The sequence below is a fragment of the Empidonax traillii genome, unplaced genomic scaffold (assembly GCF_003031625.1).
Source record: "Empidonax traillii isolate 1590-97213 ecotype Southwest subspecies unplaced genomic scaffold, ASM303162v1 scaffold360:size843394, whole genome shotgun sequence".
Taxonomy (NCBI): Eukaryota; Metazoa; Chordata; class Aves; order Passeriformes; family Tyrannidae; genus Empidonax; species Empidonax traillii.
In genome coordinates, this window is record NW_020955553.1 from 755,357 (window position 1) to 774,281 (window position 18,925).

Genomic DNA, 18,925 nt, shown 5'->3' on the forward strand with positions numbered 1-18,925 from the left:
AGGGCTTTAAACTAGGTTTGAAGGGGAAGGCGTTGAAATGAGGCTCTCCAGAGAAAAGCATAAGGGTGGAGAGCCAGGGTTAGGAGTGATAGCAGCAGCCCAGCTGAAGTGCATGTACACTAATGCATGTAGTTTGGGAAAAAAGCAAGAGGAGCTGGAAGCCACAGTGCGGTAGGAAAGTTGTGACATAGTCACCATCACCGAAACGTGGTGGGATGACTCTTATGACTGGAGTGCTGCCATGGATGGCTACATGCTCTTCAGAAGGGATAGGTAAGGAAGGAGAGGTGGACCGGTGGCTCTGTATGTTAGAGAGGCTTTTGACTCTGTAGAACTTGAGATTGGTGACGTGGTGACTATAAGGTTGAGTGCTTGTGGATGAGAATCAGGGGAAAGGCCAACAAGGCTGATATCCTGGTGGGAGTCTGTTATAGACCACCCAACCAGGATGAAGAGGCAGATGAATTATTCTACAAGCAGCTGGCAGAGGTTTCAAAATCACCAGCCCTTGTTCTTGTGGGCGACTTGAACCTGCTGGATATCTGCTGGGAACTCAACACAGCAGAAAAGAGGCAGTCTAAGAGATTTCAAGGGTGCATGGAGGATAACTTTCTGTTGCAGCTGATAAATGAACCTACCAGGGCTGGGACCCCATTAGACCTGCTGTTTACAAATAGAGAAGGGTTAGTGGGAGATTTGGCCATTGAAGGCTATCTGGGGCAAAGTGTCTGTGAAATGTCAGAGTTTTCAGTACTTGGTGAAATAAGGAAGGCCATCAACAAAACCTGTACCCTGGACTTCTGGAGGGCAGACTTTAGCCTATTCAGGACGCTGGGTTGGAGAGTACCCTGGGAAACAGCCCCTAAAAACAAAGGGGTCGAGGAAGGATGGACATATTTCAAGAAAGAAATCTTGAAGGCTGAGGAGCAGGCTGTCCCTCAGGTCCTCTACTGTGCTGAAAGGTGAGCCAGTGGGGAAGGCAACCGTCCTGGCTGAACAGGGAGATTTTTTTGCGGGAAATTAGGGAAAAAAAAGAGAGCCTATTGCCTTTGTAAAAAAGGGCAGGCAATTAATGAAGTATTTAGGAATGTAGTTAGGTCATGTAGAAAGAAAATTAGAGAGGCAGAAGAACAATTTGAACTTAATCTGGCTACTTCTGTTAAGGACAAAGAAAAGTGTTTTTATAAGTACTTCAGTAGCAAAAGGAGGCCCAAGGAAAACCTCCATTCTTTGTTGGACACAGAGGGGAACATAGTTACCAAAGATGACAATAAGGCTGAGGTACTTAACACCTTATTTGCCTCAGTTTTCAACAAGAATACAGGTTGTCCACAGGAACACTGACTTCCTGGGCTGGTAGACAGCAACAGGGAGTGGAATAGCTTCCCTATTGTCCAGAAGGAAGAAGTTAGTGACCTGCTGAGCCACTTGGATCCTCAAGTCTATGGGACCAGATGGGATCCATCCCAAGGTGATGAAGGAACTGGCGGAAGGGCTCACCACGCCACTCTCCATCATTTACCAACAGTCCTGGCTCACTGGGGAGGTCCCAGATGATTGGAAGCTGGCTAATGTGACACCCATCCACAAGAAAGGCTGAAAGAAAGACCTGGAAAACTACAGGCCTGTCACCCTGACCTCAGTGCCTGGTGAGATTATGTGGGATCACACAGCACCTACAAGACGGACAGGGGATCAGACCCAGCCAGCATGGGTTTAGTAGTGGTAGGTTCTGCCTGACAACCTGATCTTCTTTTATGATCAGGTGACCTGCCTGGTGGATGAGGGGAAGGCTGTGGATGTGGTCTACCTGGACTTCAGCAAAGCCTTTGACACCATCTCTCACAGCATTCTCCAGGAAAAGCTGGCAGCCCGTGGCTTGGACAGGGGCACTCTGTGCTGGGTCAGGAACTGGCTGAAGGGCTGGGCCCAGAGAGTGCTGGTGAACGGGGCTGCATCCAGTTGGCGGCCGGTCACCAGTGGTGTTCCCCAGGGATCAGTGTTGGGCTCAGTTCTGTTTAGTATCTTTACTGATGCTCTGGATGAGGGGATTGAGTGTACCATTGGCAAATTTGCAGATGACACCAAGTTGGGGGGGAAGTGTCGGTCTGCTGGAGGGTAGGAGGGCTTTGCAGAGGGATCTGGACAGGCTGGATAAATGGGCTGAATCCAATGGTATGGTGTTTAATATGACCAAGTGCCGGGTCCTGCACTTTGGCCCTGCAGCCCTACAGGGCACAGAGTGGCTGGAGAGCAGCCAGGCAGAGAGGGACCTGGGGATTCTAATCAGCAGGAAGCTCAGCATGAGCCAGCAGTGTGCCCAGGTGGCCAAGAAGGTCAATGGCATCCTGGTCTTTGCCTATGCATGTATCCATAGGAAACTGGGATTTGTTAGTTCCAAAATGATGAGACAGGTCCCTTTAGGAAGGAATTCTAAAATATTTTCAGTGTCTGTGTATAGAATTTAAGAAATTCACAAATAAAGTGTCCTTAGCCTAGAAAGCCATTCTAGTGTTCATTTCAGGAGCAGCATTTGCTCTGCATAAAGCTTATCTCTCTGTCTTGAACGTCATATTAAAAGTAACGATCTCTGTTGTCTCATCTTCCTTCCATCTTTTATCTTTCCAGCTGAAATGTTTAGGTATGTGATATATGATGGATTATATTAGAATGAGGTTAATTTTTATTTTGTTTTTATTGTTTTGTTTGTTGCTGGGTTTTTGTTTGGTTGGGTTTTTTTTTTTGGGGGGGGTGTTTTGTTTGTTGTTTTTCTTTAGTATGTTCTCTGGATGCTTTCAACATAAAGGGATGTTTAACCTCAAGAAAATTCTCTCTGTAGCAAAGGCTGTGCCTGATGCAGGATGGGAACTGAAAACATCTCTTAAAATCAGTTGATTCTGGATCTTTTTAACACATACAAAAATGAGATATTCTACCTCCTTGGACACAAAATTGGATGGACTTCAATGCCTTAGGTTTCAGGTAAGTCAAGTAAGAGCATTACCTTCTTGCACTGGACACACTGCATAGCAAACTGCTTTTCATAGCAGGGTACGCAAAAGTTTTGATGGTCCTTAGGGATGAAACTCTTTGTCCCAATAGGCTGTTGGCAGCGGTAGCAGATAAAGCAGGTCTCGTGCCAGCTGTTGCCTTTGTATTCCATCTTCCGAGTACCTGTAATGAGACCAGAGCGTCAACTGAACTTCTTCTGGATGAGATGGATGCAATTTGTACTTCTTGTTTGCCTGGCTTCTGGCTGTCAGTCAATAAGCAGTGCAGCTATGAGCTATAGGCTATTTCATGTTTCTACCAGCTTGGTGTAGTATTGGGTACCATTTAAAGTTTTTGGAGAACAAGAAGTTCTTCTCCTCCTGTGAAGAAGAAAAACATTTATTGATAATAATGAGGTCTTAAAACACCTTTTTGTGAGGTATTATTAAGCTAATAATGAATTCTAAAGCAAAGGAAGATTCTGAGGAACTGGAGAGACACCAATAAAAGCTGCTGTTAGTGCTGAGTGAAGGTAAGGCCATTCCTTGTTAAAGATTGACTTAGTTAATTTCAAGTCTATTTTGTTTCTTTTCCAGATAACAGCAAGATACCTGTTAATTATAGAATCATAGAATAGTTTGGGTTGGAAGGGGCCTTAAAGATCATCTGGTTCCAAACTGCCTGCCATGGGCAGGGACACCTCTCACTAAACCAGGTTGTTTAAAGCCCCATCCAACGTGGCCTTTAACACTGCCAGGAATGGGACATCCAATTCCTGGCGACCGTCTTTCTTCCCTTTCCCAGTGAAGTATAGTCACTGTCTGAGACAAAGGACTTTTTTGTGTCTTCTCTGGGGTCTTTTTCCTGTCCTCATTGAGGTCTACTATAAGTTTGCAATTGTTTCCAGCTCAGCAACACCTAATCTAAATGCTCTTCTGTCTCTTGAGACTTTCAGTAGGAAAGAAGCTTTCTCTCTGTCTTCAGTTGTATTGAAAACAAAGTTGCTATGTAAAAGGGAGAAAAATCCTTAAATAGTCCATTAATGAAAAATAGAAAAGTGGTTTGGTAGTTAGGAAATGAATGATTCTCTAGAATGAAGGTTTAGGGTTCAGATACTGGGCTTTGCAAATTCAGTCCACTGTATGACAGGTGGACTCTGAGCCCTTCCAGGAAATTGGACATGCCCTATTATATGGACAAACTTCTTTGCATACTGTATAATTTCCTATGTACTACTTCAAGTCAGAATATTTGATACTGTCCAGGAGGATAAGCAAACAAATGTTGTTCCTACAGTTCTACATTATTATTAAAACCTGTAACAACAAACATGATGTCAAATGATTGGAAGACTGACAAGCCGATCATGTTGGCTAATGATGAAGAACCACACTAATGCCTTTAATGCTAACTGTCCATTCCACCTTTACTTGCAGGATGAAGTTTTGCCATCTTTCCCCTTCTCAAGCATTAATTCATCTTTGTTTACTAGCTGCATGTTTTTCTTCTTTTCCTTTTATGGTCTCATTAAATCCTGCCCAGAGGCATACTTCAAGATTTATTTGGTGGTGGGGTTTCTTAAAGCATTTAGCTGCAGCAGTAGTAAGTAAACTGTTAATTATCTTTCTGCCTGATGCTTACATGCTTGAATATTTCTGTTCCATTTTATTAATGGATACCTTCAAAAAATTATGCCCTCTCTGTGCTGCTAAATTTCTATATCATGCCAAGGAGCAAATAAATCAGTCCTTGAAGGAATGATGTTCTGGAAAAAGGAGATGTGAATATTTTTTTTTTTATATAGTCTAGAATTTTATTTTCACATTTTCAGCTGTTCTCTCTCAGGGATTGTGTTGTCACTGAAACTCAAGGCAGGGGGAGCTTGGACTGAATTCAATATGAGTTTAGTTTGCAGAAAGATTGAAAGATAAAGCTTGTAGTTACTTTAGTATTTAACAAGCATGTCATGATAATGCTGCTTTTAAATACTGTTGTTGTTTCTACTTATAAGTCCTGCTTTATCATCAAGCTATCATTTTTACACCTCAGGAGCACAATGTTGTGGTTTTCTCCTTTTGTCTAAGATAACCAATGTCAGACCCAGCTGACAAAGTAACTAGTAATCATAATGGAGTGTGTACAAGGATTCTTCAAATTGCCTTTTTGTATTTTATTTCTGCACTGATAGCCCTTCCACTTTAAAGCCCTCAGATTATTACAGAATATTGGAGTGTTGACATGAGCAGATGAGGTTTTAACAATCTATTACTATAACCTCATGTTTCATCGTTGAAAAAGAAAATAGCTTTTTCCTGTTTCTTCATATCTTTGTGCTCAAGAATGACCTCAGAGGCACTTTGATGAATTTTTCATTTTTTTTCTGAGATAAGCTAAATTTAGAGTAATCACATAAAAAGCTAAATTTTGAATTAAGTAAGCTGTTAAATTTGTAAGCTATTTCCAGTTTTCAAGAAGTGGAAGTCAATCAAGACAAAGTTGGGATTGGATAGAAAGATCAACATTATTTTTCCAGACATCAAAAGCCTTTTAATGAATACTGCTGTAAAAAAATTATAAATCCCATTAATAAAAATACTAAGTAAAATAAATACTGATTTTCAAGAGTTATATGGTTTATGTGAATAACAGTTCTGCCATGAGCAGAACATTATGAACATTACATGTTCTGGTCATGGAAATGGCTTAGAATGCACAATCAACTATATTTTATGTCACTCACCACAACTTAGCAGAAATAATCAAGGAAAAACGCCTGTCAGAAATTTTGCTGAATTTGTGCTTAATATTTAGCCTGATTTTTTCTTAGTCCAAAAAGTGAGCATCCTAACCTGGCATAATAGTCTTCTTGCACTCATTACATTTGGAAGAGTATTCATTGGAGTAGCAGTCAGTACACAGTAGATGTTCCTCTTTTGCAGCAAAAGGTTTGTCCACCAAGGAATTCTTGCACTGGAAGCAGTGGAAGCAGGTTTCATGCCAGTGGCGGTCCTTGTAAGACAGATCCTGTAGAAATCCAAAACCACAAGGCAACTGAAATGAACAGTTTGCACAACTGGAAAGTCAGATAATGCAAATCCAAATCTGAACCGCAGCCAGGAGCTGGGACTAATTTGCACAGTCCAAGAAAACAAAATGTTCTGATGAAGGTGAGATTATTTTGCTGTGATAGCTAAGAACAGCTCATAATAACTACTGACCCTTTTTTAGTTCAAGGTAACTTTTTTTGCATGTGGCAGAACAACAACTAATTTCATTTAGGTATTTCCTTTGAGAATAAAGCTCTACTTTTGAGCCAGATTAAAACTTGTTAACCTTGTAGGTATGACAGACTTACCCTATTTGCCTTAACTATTGCTGATTCCAGGTAATTTCATATATATTTCCTGAACAGAAATCCTTTTCCCAACTGCTTTCTGGTCTTTTTTCAGTACAACAGATTTATACCAAGGGTGGAATAGGTCTGACCTCTTTGGGTTTTTTTCACTACAACAAATTTTTACTGACTCTTATGTTTTGTTTTACCTGTATTTCAGATGCAGGTTGGACTGAAAGATGTGAGATCACATTGTACCTGCACCCAGTGATCCAGAATACTGGCCAAGGGATTAATGTGAACGCGTAAGTATTTAAAATACACTCCACAGTGATCCTCTTACTATTATTTAAAAAAACCCCACAAACATTCCTTCTTAAAATTGTGATCTAAAGCAATGGATTGTGCTTTTTAAAATTTAAATTAAGGTGACCTAATCATATAACACTTGAACAGTGTCTTTGGATTTCTAACAAAATGGAGCTTGGATCATTAAAGTAAAGGTGTCTACCCCAAAATATATAGGCTTCGGTTTGGGTTGGGATTGTGAGTGGCTAGTACTGTCATGAATGGAGCAGAAATAATTTCTCATGTTGTAGCTCAAGATCCACTATGTATTTATTGCAGGCACCAAACTAATCTGGTTAACTGAAGGAAAAGAATGAGTTGTAGAATATCAGATTTTTTAGTTGTGTAAAGCATCGCAAAGTGTTTGTACCTGATCTGGCCTAAGCTGCTCTGTCAGTCAGTACGGTCACAGGTAACTCCAAATGAGCAATCTTAGCCCAGAGCAAACAAAAGATACCATGGATCTAGGTTAACTTAAAATAACAGCACATTGTGTCTTCAGGAGCCTTGTTCTCAGAAGTAGCTATTAGGAAACACTGAAATAGTTTCATCTAGCTTAGCTGATATGTAGTAACTTGTTGACTTATAGTAATTTAAGTCAGAAATTCACCACATGCAATTAAGCATTTTTGTTTGCACGTCTGCACTACTCACCTGAATTTCTTAAATCACTGTGAATAACAGTTGGTACCAATGTGTCTTGCATTTCTGAGACTGCACTCTGTGACAGAATATCTAAGACTCACACTTTACAGCTTCCAGGTACTTGTTTATTCAGCTCATCTATTCTTTTCAGCTAGCTCCTTTTGAAACAGCACAAATTTCTCACCGTAAAATTTTAATCTTTTTTTAATAACAAATTGAAAACAATTTTCTTCAGAAGTTATTTACACTTTTTTTCTCTTTAAATGAAGTTGAATAGCCTAAATCTGATCTCAGATTATATTTTCAACAGAAAAGACTGCAATATACAGTCAACAGTGACTTCCAAAATGTGAAATTTGCCTGCTAGAAAGTAGAATCACAACAGATCTGGTTTTCTTTCTCTTGCAACATGATGTATTCCATTCTTTTTCCCCACTCACTGCTTTTCTCCCCTTTTTGCAATTTTCTGCAAGCTATTTTTAATCTCCCCAGTTCATGTGCTGATGTCTGCTTATGTTATCAATAAGATTTCGCCCTGGAGAAGGTGTGTGCCTTTTAGAGGAGGAATAATGAAGAAAAAGATTAGGTGTGAATGATGAAAGATTTGATCCTTCAGTCAGTTATGATGGCAATTTGTATAGGTAGTAGCTGGGTAGGTGAAGGTAGCAGATATTTCATCATGGCACAGTGATGAAGAACAACACAAAGTATCCAAGATAAAGGCTGGATTGAATAATCTTCAGATACTTTGGATTATTATAACAGGTATTGTCATTAAATGTAGAGACTGTCTAATAAGCCTGACTTTGAGATGACTACAGTAGATTATTAGAATGATGAATTTGATATTGCCTTTTTTCTCTGAATCTGTCACATCTGAGAGCAAGGAATTCCAAGGTACTGATGAAACCATTCATGCATCATGATTCTTCTTAAGTCAGTGCAATAAAGTCACTGAAAAGGAGGTTTGTTCTACTTCAGTGTGTTGTCTGTATCACTGGAACCTTTGACTTGTGCATAAGCTGTGGATGTATTGATCTGGAGCAGATTCTACACTGTAGAAGTTGCATGTGCAACACTGACTTCAAGCTTGTCCGAATGTCAGGCTGGTCCTCTGTTAAGCTGAAAAAGCGTCAGGTTTAGTCTAGGCATGTGAGCATTAGTTTATACTAGCTGATTGTAACCCAAATAAATCTGTTCCAGCAGAAGGTACAGGGGATATACAACTACTTCCTGTTTATTGCATGGCTTTCCAGGAAGAACCAAACCAGAAAATTACTATTGTGGACTCAGAACTCGATTATATCCTTAAAGTATTGATAGCCATGACCTCTCAGCTGTTTTATGCAGCTCAGGGGAAATGAGTCCCTCGTGCTAATTATTTTAAGTGTAGATTTTAAACCTCCTGTATTGCCTAAAAGGGTTATATAGAGAAAGACTGTTTCTACCATCATCTGGGCCTCTATGAAAACTGACTGCCACTTGCTCTTGTTAGAGAGAGCACGCATGAACATATGAAAGAGACTTGTTAGATAAAGCACAGATCAGAGACTGAAGAATTACCATAGGCTGACGTTTGAGAAGTGGAATGGGAGATGCATGCACACAGGTGCTCGTGGACATGCTCTGCCCTGTACAAGCATTTTGCAGCTGAAGTGCAGAGAGCACCAAACCAGTTCCAGATGTGCTACTACTGAAGAGAGAAAGGGAGGAGGACAATACCACCCCTGCAGAGCTGTGATAAATCCTGTAGCAGCATTTGGAGGGGGAATTTTTAACACTTCTTTGAGTGACATTTCTTCTGAATATAGAAAATAATTCTTCCCTCCTATGGTTTCATTTGAAGATAAAAAAATAACGAAATTAGCAATCCCTGAAACTACTCGTATTTGAATGGGCACTTTTCTCAGCCTGATCTCAGTATCAGCCTAGCTGAAAATTTCAGCTCAGGGTTCCTTGAGACAGCCAAATGAACAATGAATGTTTCTCAGACATCAGAGTGTCAACGAGGTGGAGGTCTTTTGTAGGCACTCAGATGACTGTAAGCAAAACTTGATGCAAGATCCTATTTGTATCAAAAACTTTAGAGTCATGCCACGCAAAACAGGTTTGAAACTCATGGTTTTGAAAAGCCATTATGTACTTTTAAAGTAATTTTATTTTCTCTTATTTTCCTTATGTCACTCACAAAGAAAACTTTGACAAAATAACTGTTAACATTGGCAAGATGATGTTTTAACAGCTTTGCCATAGTTCTGTACAGTTTCGCTCCAGCATGGTTTATTTAGCCTCTAGAGTGGGACTACATGGGACCTTTTTTAAACTAGAAAATTGTTTTTAAAAAAATCCAAAACCTAGAAGACCCCCCAAGACTAGAGTTACCAGGTTACTGGGTAACTCTCAATGCTCCTCATACATTGTCTTCTACTCTGGCTTTTTAAGTCAAAGTAAACTGAAGCCATTATGCATTACCATGTCTCTTGAACTGGCTTTCAGTAGGGACCCAAGAGGAAGAAGGAGATCAGAGAGTTTATTACCAGAAGAGGAACTGCATGTGTTGTTCACAAACAAAGACTGCATTAGGCTTTTTTGCCTGCCACAGTACTCTTTTCAGAAGAGCAGAGGAAATGGTGTACGCCAACAAAATGCTGTGCAGATTGTACGCTACACACACCCTGTAGCAAAACGCTTAAGTATGTTAGACTGGCACATACCTGTCCAAAGTATGTTGAGAAAAGGTAAAAGCAAGTGATACTGTGCTGTACCCAGACCCTTAGGGGTATGAGAACATATTAGGGTGTCTGCCTCTTTTACTTTACTTTTACTTTACAATGACTATTCTGAGATTCAGTAGTGCACTGAAAAAGTGTTGCAAGTCAGGACAAGGTTTAAACGTTAAAAATGAGAAAAATAATTATTTTATCCCTTTCTTTATCCACGGTACTAGAGGTTTTAATTTTTTGTTTAGTTTATTTAAGACTGACCCTTCTGACTCATTTTTGGCCTGCGTGCTGACACGGTAGTTTTATCTCGCAATCCACTTATAATTTAATTCTCGCATTTTGCAGAGAGAGCGTTCACCCCTTCCTGCCTGCCAAGGCCAACTTGTGGACTGCGTTAAACACTGGATTACCGTAGGTATTTCCTGTTTTTGCAATGGTTTCTATACCACAGGATCTGCAAGGAAAGTATCAAAAAAGCCAGAGTCAACCAAAAGTCACAGTTCAGCAGTTAAGCACATGGGAACATAATAGATGGATTTCCAGAAAGAAGCATGAAACTGTAGGTGTGGTGAATGTTCACCAGGGGTATAGGCAACAAAATACTTTTTTTTTTTTTCCCTAGAAAAAGTAAATTTATACTAAAACATATTAACATATGGAGAATGTATAATAGCTGTGAGAGAAATGGCATAGTGTTTTTCTACTGCCTGCCAGTGCCTTCTACCACTCAGTATGTGAAGCTTTTAATCTATATGTTAAAGTTTCATAAGCATCAGCTAGAATTGTTTACAGTTAATGAAGTGGCCTAAATCCAAAGGTGTCATTCAGACACATGTTGTCAATCTGGGATTTTTGATGGAAAAAACCTGTTCTTTTAAAATAACAAATCAGTTATTACTCAGTTACTTTCACAGCTACCCATAAATTACTATAAAAATTAGAAAGATGGTGAAACAAATTCTCCCAATTTGAATTCAAGGAAAGCTTTTCTTCAGTGTGGTTATCTTGTGGGCTCTCTGTGCCATAGCTTAAGTACAACGGGAAAATCTGGCATCAGTTTCATCCTCTCAGATCCCAGTGCTGTCAGAATTGGAGTATTACCAGTGTCTGAGCAGGCTTAAGTTCAACTCAGGTGAATTGATTCTGTGTATCAGTGCCGATACACTACAGTAGTTCAGAGTCAGAGAGCTGTCTGTCCTCTTGTCAATGCTTGTTTTAGTTTGGTTTAACCCTGTCATCTAAACAAGGGCTGCTTTTAATTGGGAGGGCTGGAAAGAGGGAAATTAGGAACACCTGGTTCTCAGTGCAGCTTTTGTGAGTATAGAAAAACAATGGTGGCCCAGAAGGGACTTGCAAAAGAAGATCTGAGGTGAGAGCTACGTGTGACTTTTCAGGTTGTAATGTGGGTGTAAGCACGGGCACCCCTGCTGGATGCAGTGGCCCAGATGTGACCTTTTCTGATAACTCTGTCACTCCACTAGGTTTTTGTTCCAAAGTTTACAACTGTAGGTTATGTCAGAACGTATAAACAAATGTCCATTTTGTACATGAAGTAAATATACTGGTTTTATTCCCAAACACAGTACAATTTATCTTCTTTGTTGAGGTGAAAAAGTAAATGCAATATTTAAAAAGATACATAGAAAAATACATACGTATATGTCTGGGTGTATATTTCTTATGTGTTTGTATACCTCTGTGTACATACAGTTTAATGAGGAGCAGAAGTCTGATTTTTTGGTGACTTTGTGTTTCACAGCTGAATTATGCTCGGTCATACGGTGGACACACTTGGTCTGAAACTTATCTTGGGGCTGAGGCTCTTGTAAGGGCTCTCTCAAGTGTGTTTCTAGTGTCTGTTACTGTAATTGAAATACTACTCTAGTTTTCTTTTCAGTGGGAACATCCATAGGGTCTCTTTTTCTACCCAAACATATGTTGTTGTTTTATTTCAGAAAACTTGTAGCAATTTAAGTTTCAGCTTTTATCCATCTGCAGAATTTGGTTAAAATTGGTCAACCGGTTCAAAAGCTACAGCATAAAGCATGGACAGGCACAAACAGCAGTCACAGAAACAAAAAAGAACCTGTTAATTTCTGGTATGCTTCATAGCTTTTTAAGAAATATTTATTTACTTTCTCTTAGTCGTGTTTTCCACATATAGTTCTGATTCTTTACATATATAAAATATTCTTAGACTGTAGACTAAGGGGCCCTTTTTTTTTTTTCCTATCTGCTATTAGAGTGTGTCTTGCTTAAAAGAAAAGCAGCATATCAGATAACGCCCACACTCCCTAAATCCATAAATCTGGGTTGAAAAGTTCAGCCTGATTAATTCCTGAATACTTTGACCGAGATTTGTTGAAACCAGTCCAAGTTTTTAAATTCTTGAATATCAACACATGGAAATATCTTCTCAGGGGATTAGAAAGAGACCTCAAAACAAAAGCACATTCTGGAACGGGACAGAAATATTTTGCTTTTTCAGGTCAGGACAGGCCAGCTATATCTCTTCTCTAATCTGAATATTTATGAGCTGTAGGAAAGCTGGCAATTTTATACCCCCTTACAGACTATTGTCAGTTCCCTGTCTTGACGGTGAAACATTCTCACCTTTTTAAGGCTTCTGAAAGGGACTTTCCCACTGATTTGCCAATAGAGTGGGGTAGATCTATTTGGAAGATATGCAACATTTATTTTTCCCAATCTGAGTAAGCATATATTTTTGTATCTCTGAACCAGTGATCGAGTAGTCGTATCACTAATAGGAATTAATTGGTGCTTCTAGAGGTGCGGATAAACAGTGGAGGAAATCAAATGTCAGATCTCCTTGTATCAGTCAAGAATCCTACGGTCGTGCAATACAAATTGCAGTTCTACTCTGTCAATCTACTCTGGCAATCTCACTCTGTCAGTGAAACTCCTGCCCAACTTTGCACAGGTCAGTTTTGTGCAAGGAGCATGGCTCTTGGATGAAGTCTGTCTGTAGCAGTCCAACAGAACTTCATTGGATGGCTCATCCATCTTCATTCTGTCAGGGTGAAACTGGTGTGACCTCTGGTAGTTTTAAATAACTTTAAAGAAATGCAGGTGGTTTTACCTTAGTTGTATCAGGCAGGTGTTTTGATGTGGTGCAGCTTTGCACAGCTCAAGCAAGAAGAGTTTCTTCTCTGTCCTTTCCAATCTTTAGTTAGACTCCTTTCTCATCATTCTGTATTTAAAAGGCTAACTTTTCTAACTCTATCTGATTTATTGCTTGGCTGAGCATTAGCTAGATTTCGTGGTCCCCAAGCTGGCACCTTTTCTTGAGCGTGTCTTGTCTCTTTGATGACCACAGAATTATGATCACTGGAAAGCCAGCAGTGGCTTCGCTCCCTCTGACTCAAGCAAAACCTGCTTCTGTCACCCTTCCAGATCGCAGCTGGCCCTGAGGACAGACTCTCCTAATGACTCCTAATGAATTTCTTACATCAGATCATTCTATACCTTACAGGAAGGCATTTCTATTACCATGCCTGGTAAAGAAGTTTTGCCAAATGAAGTGATAAAAAGCAGATACAGGGGTCCAGAAAACATGCTCTCTGACCAAAAGGAACCCCTGTGTAGCTATTAATGAAGCTGTATCCTTCCAAGTCTCAGCTCTGTATCCAGGCTACTCTACTGAGATTTCTGTAACAAGACACAAATCTGGCATACCTTGCAGTCAGCGCCAATAGGTTTTTTGCATTCCTCGCACGTGTTGGAATAAAGGTTTTCATAGCATTTCACACAATAGGGGCTGTCCTCCTTCAGGATGTACTTCTTACCAAACAGGGACTCTTTGCAGTAGTGGCAGTCAAAGCGCTCAGTCATCTTGGTATCTGGAGTTCAGCTATCCTGTCAGGAAGACAGAAACAGGCGCATACGTGTCAGACTGAGCTACGTTAGACCCAATCCCCCAGGAAAGGTTTATCCATTCTTGTTTACCACGTTGTGCCTCAGTTTTAATCTGGATTTCAATCAAAATAAATGAACACAATAGGAAGAAAATGGACCATAAATTCTACAGTGCAGGGCAATGACAATAGCCCATGTACTTCAGCCATTCACTGATCCATCTTTCACCAAAACTAGTGTTAGAGACAAGAGGGAGGAGTAACCCCTGAGTCTGAAGAATTCTCATGGGATTTGTGAGGGGGATTTGACCAATAGTTCCAAAGCAAGAAGGTGTCTCTGTAGGGGGTGGAGGGAGCCAAGTACATTAAGAGGATGAACCAGCTAATCTTTAGAAACATCTCCTGCCTAAGGCAAGACAAAGGTTCGCATTGCTAGTAGACTTAAGTCAAGCACAGACTCTCAGGTACCACTGTTATGTGCTTCTGCACCTTTCTTCTCTGCGTACTCAATAAGCCAGTGTCTGGCAATTGTTCCCCTGCAGGTAGAGACCAACTCTCCATCTCTTCTTGTGCCTGGGACTATGGGCACTGTTAACAGCAGGAGGTGTAAAGCTGGTGATTGTATATCTCATTCTTCCCTGATGCAACTGAATGAATTATTCAACTGCACTGGCACACAAATGGGAGCTAGATACCCTGGCTCAGACAAATGTCAAACAATGATTATGGAAGGGGAAAAGCAAGTAGAAGAAATTGCATAGGATGTTTCAGCTTATTTGAATTAGGAACAACTTTTGTTTGCTCCTCAGGTCTTATGTCTCTATCATTTTCTGGACGCACATACAAGCAACAGTGACACAAATGACTTTGATTAAGTACATGAATATTTATTATTGCTTGGGACAATTTATTTTGGGTTTCATTGGAGTCATCAGCTTCTTTCTTAACCTGAGGGTTGCAGCATGTCTTGCACCTGAAATCTGTTCGGAGGTTACAGCTGGAGAGGGCATAGCTGCCTGCTTAGGAAAGAAAATTTCACAATTGGAAAGTGAATGCCATGTGGAGTGCCTGATTTTCACTGCCTGCCAGGCCTCATCTCCTCTTTAAGCTGCATTTGATCTATAAATCCTTAAATGTTTTGAGTACTAATGGCTTAAGTGGCTACCTCTGTCTTTCACGCACAAGTGACATTTACAGCAGCTGCAGTCCTTTTGCCAGCTTTAGTTCTCAAACAAAAAGTTGTTACTTGCTTAGTGTACTTGGCACAGGCTACTGGATTCTGGAGTTTGTCCTATCCTGCTGGTAGTGGGAACCACCCACAGGGCATTCTGAAATCCTGAGTTCTCCTCCAGAATTTCAGTTTTTATTATTATCTTCTATTCCCTATAGCTGGAATGTGATTAAGGTTTTAGGGCAGTCTGAATGGGTAAAGTTTATTTTGTTTGGATGGGTAGAAATCTTTTTTTGTTTGGCTTTTTTTTTTTAATGGTTGATCAACTGCTGAATTGACAAGCCCAGACTGAGGGTGAGTGGTTTTATATGTGTACAGTAGGTAAGCGATGGCTCAGCTGCTGAAAAGTCCCTTGAACTACAAGTAACTACTAAAGAAAAAAGATAGACAAACTACCAAACCCCAAAATATGCTCAGAGGAAAAATCATGACAGCTGGTCATTTGTGCTACTGACAACCCAGAATGAGTAGCAGTCCAACTGCTTTGACCTTAATGATGCTCTAGGAACTGATTAACTTCCTTATCCCAGAGGGGAGCTCGGAGTACGTTAGGTGCTCTTTGTCATTAAGGACTAGAGGTGATCATAGGATCTGATAAGGAAAAGACAGAAAGTAAGAAGATGTTCTGAAGAGAGAAGTGCAGTGACTACCCAAAGCTCCTGTCTGGCCCATCCCCAACAGCAGTAGCTGGCAATGGAAGTCTAAGACAAGAGAACAGGAACAGTAGAGAGGGACATTTCCTTAACAACTGCTTCCAGCAAGTTAGTCTCCTCTTGAAGTAAAGTTGCAGTCATTACCACAACATTTAAAAGTTGATGGTGGATTTATTTGCCTCTCTGTTTTGTGCCTGTTTATACCTCCAAGATATATAACGTTTGGACTTGCCCATGAAAGAACTAGAGAGGACTTCATTTCCTTCATGGAGTAATTTCAGCAAAATTAATGGAGACAGACCAATGTACACTCAGCTGAACATGTAAATGTATGACAGATTCTGAGAGCAGTGATAGCTTTTTTCAAATGATCTGTATTTACAACAGAAATCTGTACTTTTTATCAGACTTTTATTAGATAATTTTTTCTGAATGATGGAATTTGGTTGTACATTTAATGTGCATTATTGCTAAGTTAAAGTGTGAGAAACCACTTATGAACTGGCATTTGTCACTTTTCTGCAGAATAAGTTCTTTCTAGCCTTGAATTAAAAGTAGATGTGTGATATCAAAGAGTGAAAAATTTCTCTTCAATGAAGATGTGGAAAAGCAAAAACCAGAGTGTGCTTCCTTTACAGGTTTATACCATTTTTGTACTTCATCCAAAGCTGCCAAAGTACATTGTGACTGGAAGAAGGACTATTCCCTTAGAGGTGGATGTTCCTGTCTCTTGATCACAGGAGGTTCCTTCTTGAGTGTTGTATTGTCTTCCAGGTGCTCTTCAGGGGAGCAGAAGCAAGCATTATGTAATATATTTATTTAATAATTTATATAATAATGTAATAATTTATTTAACAATTATTTAATAGTCACTACCCCTATTTTAGATAATACCTGGGCACTTGCCTCGCTATCCTGGAAGGGATCTAGTTTTGTTAAAAGTGCTCTGAGATAGTCACAGTAGATTGTCCCCCTCACCCTAAACAGGGAGAAACAGTCCTCATTTCTATGCCCCAAACAGATTTAGGGATGAACTGTGCTCTGTGAAGACACTGTAGGGACAGCTCTGATTGGGATACGAAGAACAACTCCAGAGATTTGGGTGATCGAAAGACAAGGAAGGAAAGTTTCCAAGATCTGCATGTTGGTTTTAGTTATGTGAAACTTTATTGGATCTGGGACCAATTTTGGATCCAATATCTCTTAAAGTTAGGAATTCACATTCATGTGGTTTCATTCAGAAAGATGGAATTCAGGGTTAAGCAACCCAAATTCCAGGCTGTTTAAGTCCTGGCCTTGGATTTGGTCTCAGGATCTATTGTGTGAAATTCTGAGGATATTGTGCAAGTTTTTTTCTGCTCCAGAGAGAATTAAGTGTAAAGTAATCATGGGGCCTATTTACTAAATATTAGCAATAATTTCAAACACGTTATTTCACTGTTGTCTTAAAATGAAGAAATGTGAATCATTTTGAGCAATGGTTTTGTCTGTCACTTTGTACACATGGTCCTTTACATTGCCAGTCCATTGATTCCTGTTATATAAAAAACCCTCATGCTTAGCTTAGTGCAGTCTTTATGCACTGTTTTGGGTTTTATGAAAAAAAACCCAAACCAACAAAGAACTGAAACAGAAGATTTGCACAGTTCTGAGTAGACACAAATTGCAGTTCAACCTCCTTGCCATTGATCTATTTCTTCCTCTTGTGTTTGATCCTTGGTGACTGTAAAGCTTTGTGGGCCAGGGGCTCACTGTTATTACACCACATTGTAGTACAAGGTCTTTAGATTTTATTGCAGTAATCATTCTATATGTATGCTTTTTCAGATTGCTCTAAACATTATTATGAAGTAGAAATTGATTTTTTTCTGCCATGCGGTCCCCCTCGTACAGTGTCAGACATAACACATACATCTTCAAGAAGAAAGAGCTTTCTGTTGCGTGCACAGAAGATGACTTACAGTTTATTCCAAATGTTAGCACTACCCACACTCTGTCTTCCAGGAAGGGTAAGAATTGGCAGGAAAATTACCAAAAAATTAGTAGACTGACTTAAAATCTAGGTTTCTTTCCTCTTTTTCCTTGTTGGCTCAGTCTCATTTTACTAGCAGAAATTGCTAAAGTTATCATATTACCTCATAAAAATTATGACTTATCATGTCATTAAGAAATCATCCAGCATTACCCGATCCCATGACACTACTGATTACTGAAAAGGCAGACCTTGTCTGCTTTTTCGAGTAGGGGCTGCAAGACTAATAAGTGATGTTCTGTGTGTCTCTTATTTCAACCCTTCTTATGGGGTATTGAACACTGGGAAGTGCAGATGTACAGGCACAAGAAAGAGAAAGAAGCCAAGGCAAACTGTGTAAAACATGTAGAAGTTGTTAATTTTATTCATTAAAGTTCTGATCTCTTGTTGTAACAGTATCTGGAGACATAGAATTCAGGATTAAGCCCCTGTAGATGCCAAAGGAGGACTTGCTGTTGACCTCAATCCGGTACCAGGGCTCTACATGTGCTCCTGCAGCAGAATGGTCTGTTGCCACCTGCACAGGAAATAAAAGGTCCTCCAAGATGTACACACACATTTCTCTCACTTGACTATTTTTCCAGAAGAACTGTGCACATGGAGAACTTTTTATCTGTTTATTTCCTTTCCCCTTAGAAAGGAAGATTTGAGTCTGGCAACTGTAATGACATGAGCCATGCAGGTCTAGAGCATTTGGAAACAATTTATGTTGATATTCCAAAGGCTCAATTGCAAAGATTTATTTACAACTATGAACTAGCAGTTCAAACTATGCTGGTCTTTCTGGCAAGAGGTGACTATTTTCCTGTAACTCAGCCACTCTTGCCACACTCATTATCTATCATCTCATTTCAGCAACAGCAAACCACTCTTCAAAGACCTACGCATTTTTCCAAACCGGTCCATAAGGCCACGCAAGGGGAGAAGGGGTAAACCTATTTTTATTTGTTTTTGATTGACTTTAGGAAAAGAAGAAATTACCATTTTCCCATAGTATTGATGAAAAGCGTATGTATGTAGGAAAGTTTCATATGGTCATAAACCACCTGCACCTCAGTCTGTGGAAATTAGCTGGTGTAGATGCACATCATGG

The 18,925-nt window shown here is 39.8% G+C and overlaps 1 protein-coding gene across 4 annotated transcripts in view; it reads right to left on the reverse strand.

Annotated features, from left to right (window-relative positions):
• Window positions 1-18,925, reverse strand: part of FHL2 (four and a half LIM domains 2) — a 63,046-nt gene that overhangs the window by 4,296 nt on the left and 39,825 nt on the right. For 3 of the 4 annotated variants that reach the window (XM_027892590.1, XM_027892589.1, XM_027892587.1), the window contains exons 2-4: window positions 13,738-13,917; window positions 5,841-6,015; window positions 3,005-3,174 (exon numbers count right to left, since the gene is read on the reverse strand). In XM_027892590.1, coding sequence (XP_027748391.1) covers window positions 3,005-3,174; window positions 5,841-6,015; window positions 13,738-13,893 — 501 coding nt within the window. In that variant the 5' untranslated portion in view covers window positions 13,894-13,917. Of the gene's footprint in view, window positions 1-3,004; window positions 3,175-5,840; window positions 6,016-13,737; window positions 13,918-16,506; window positions 16,567-18,925 lie in introns of those variants that run through there. The other variant, XM_027892588.1, reaches the window with a different exon arrangement.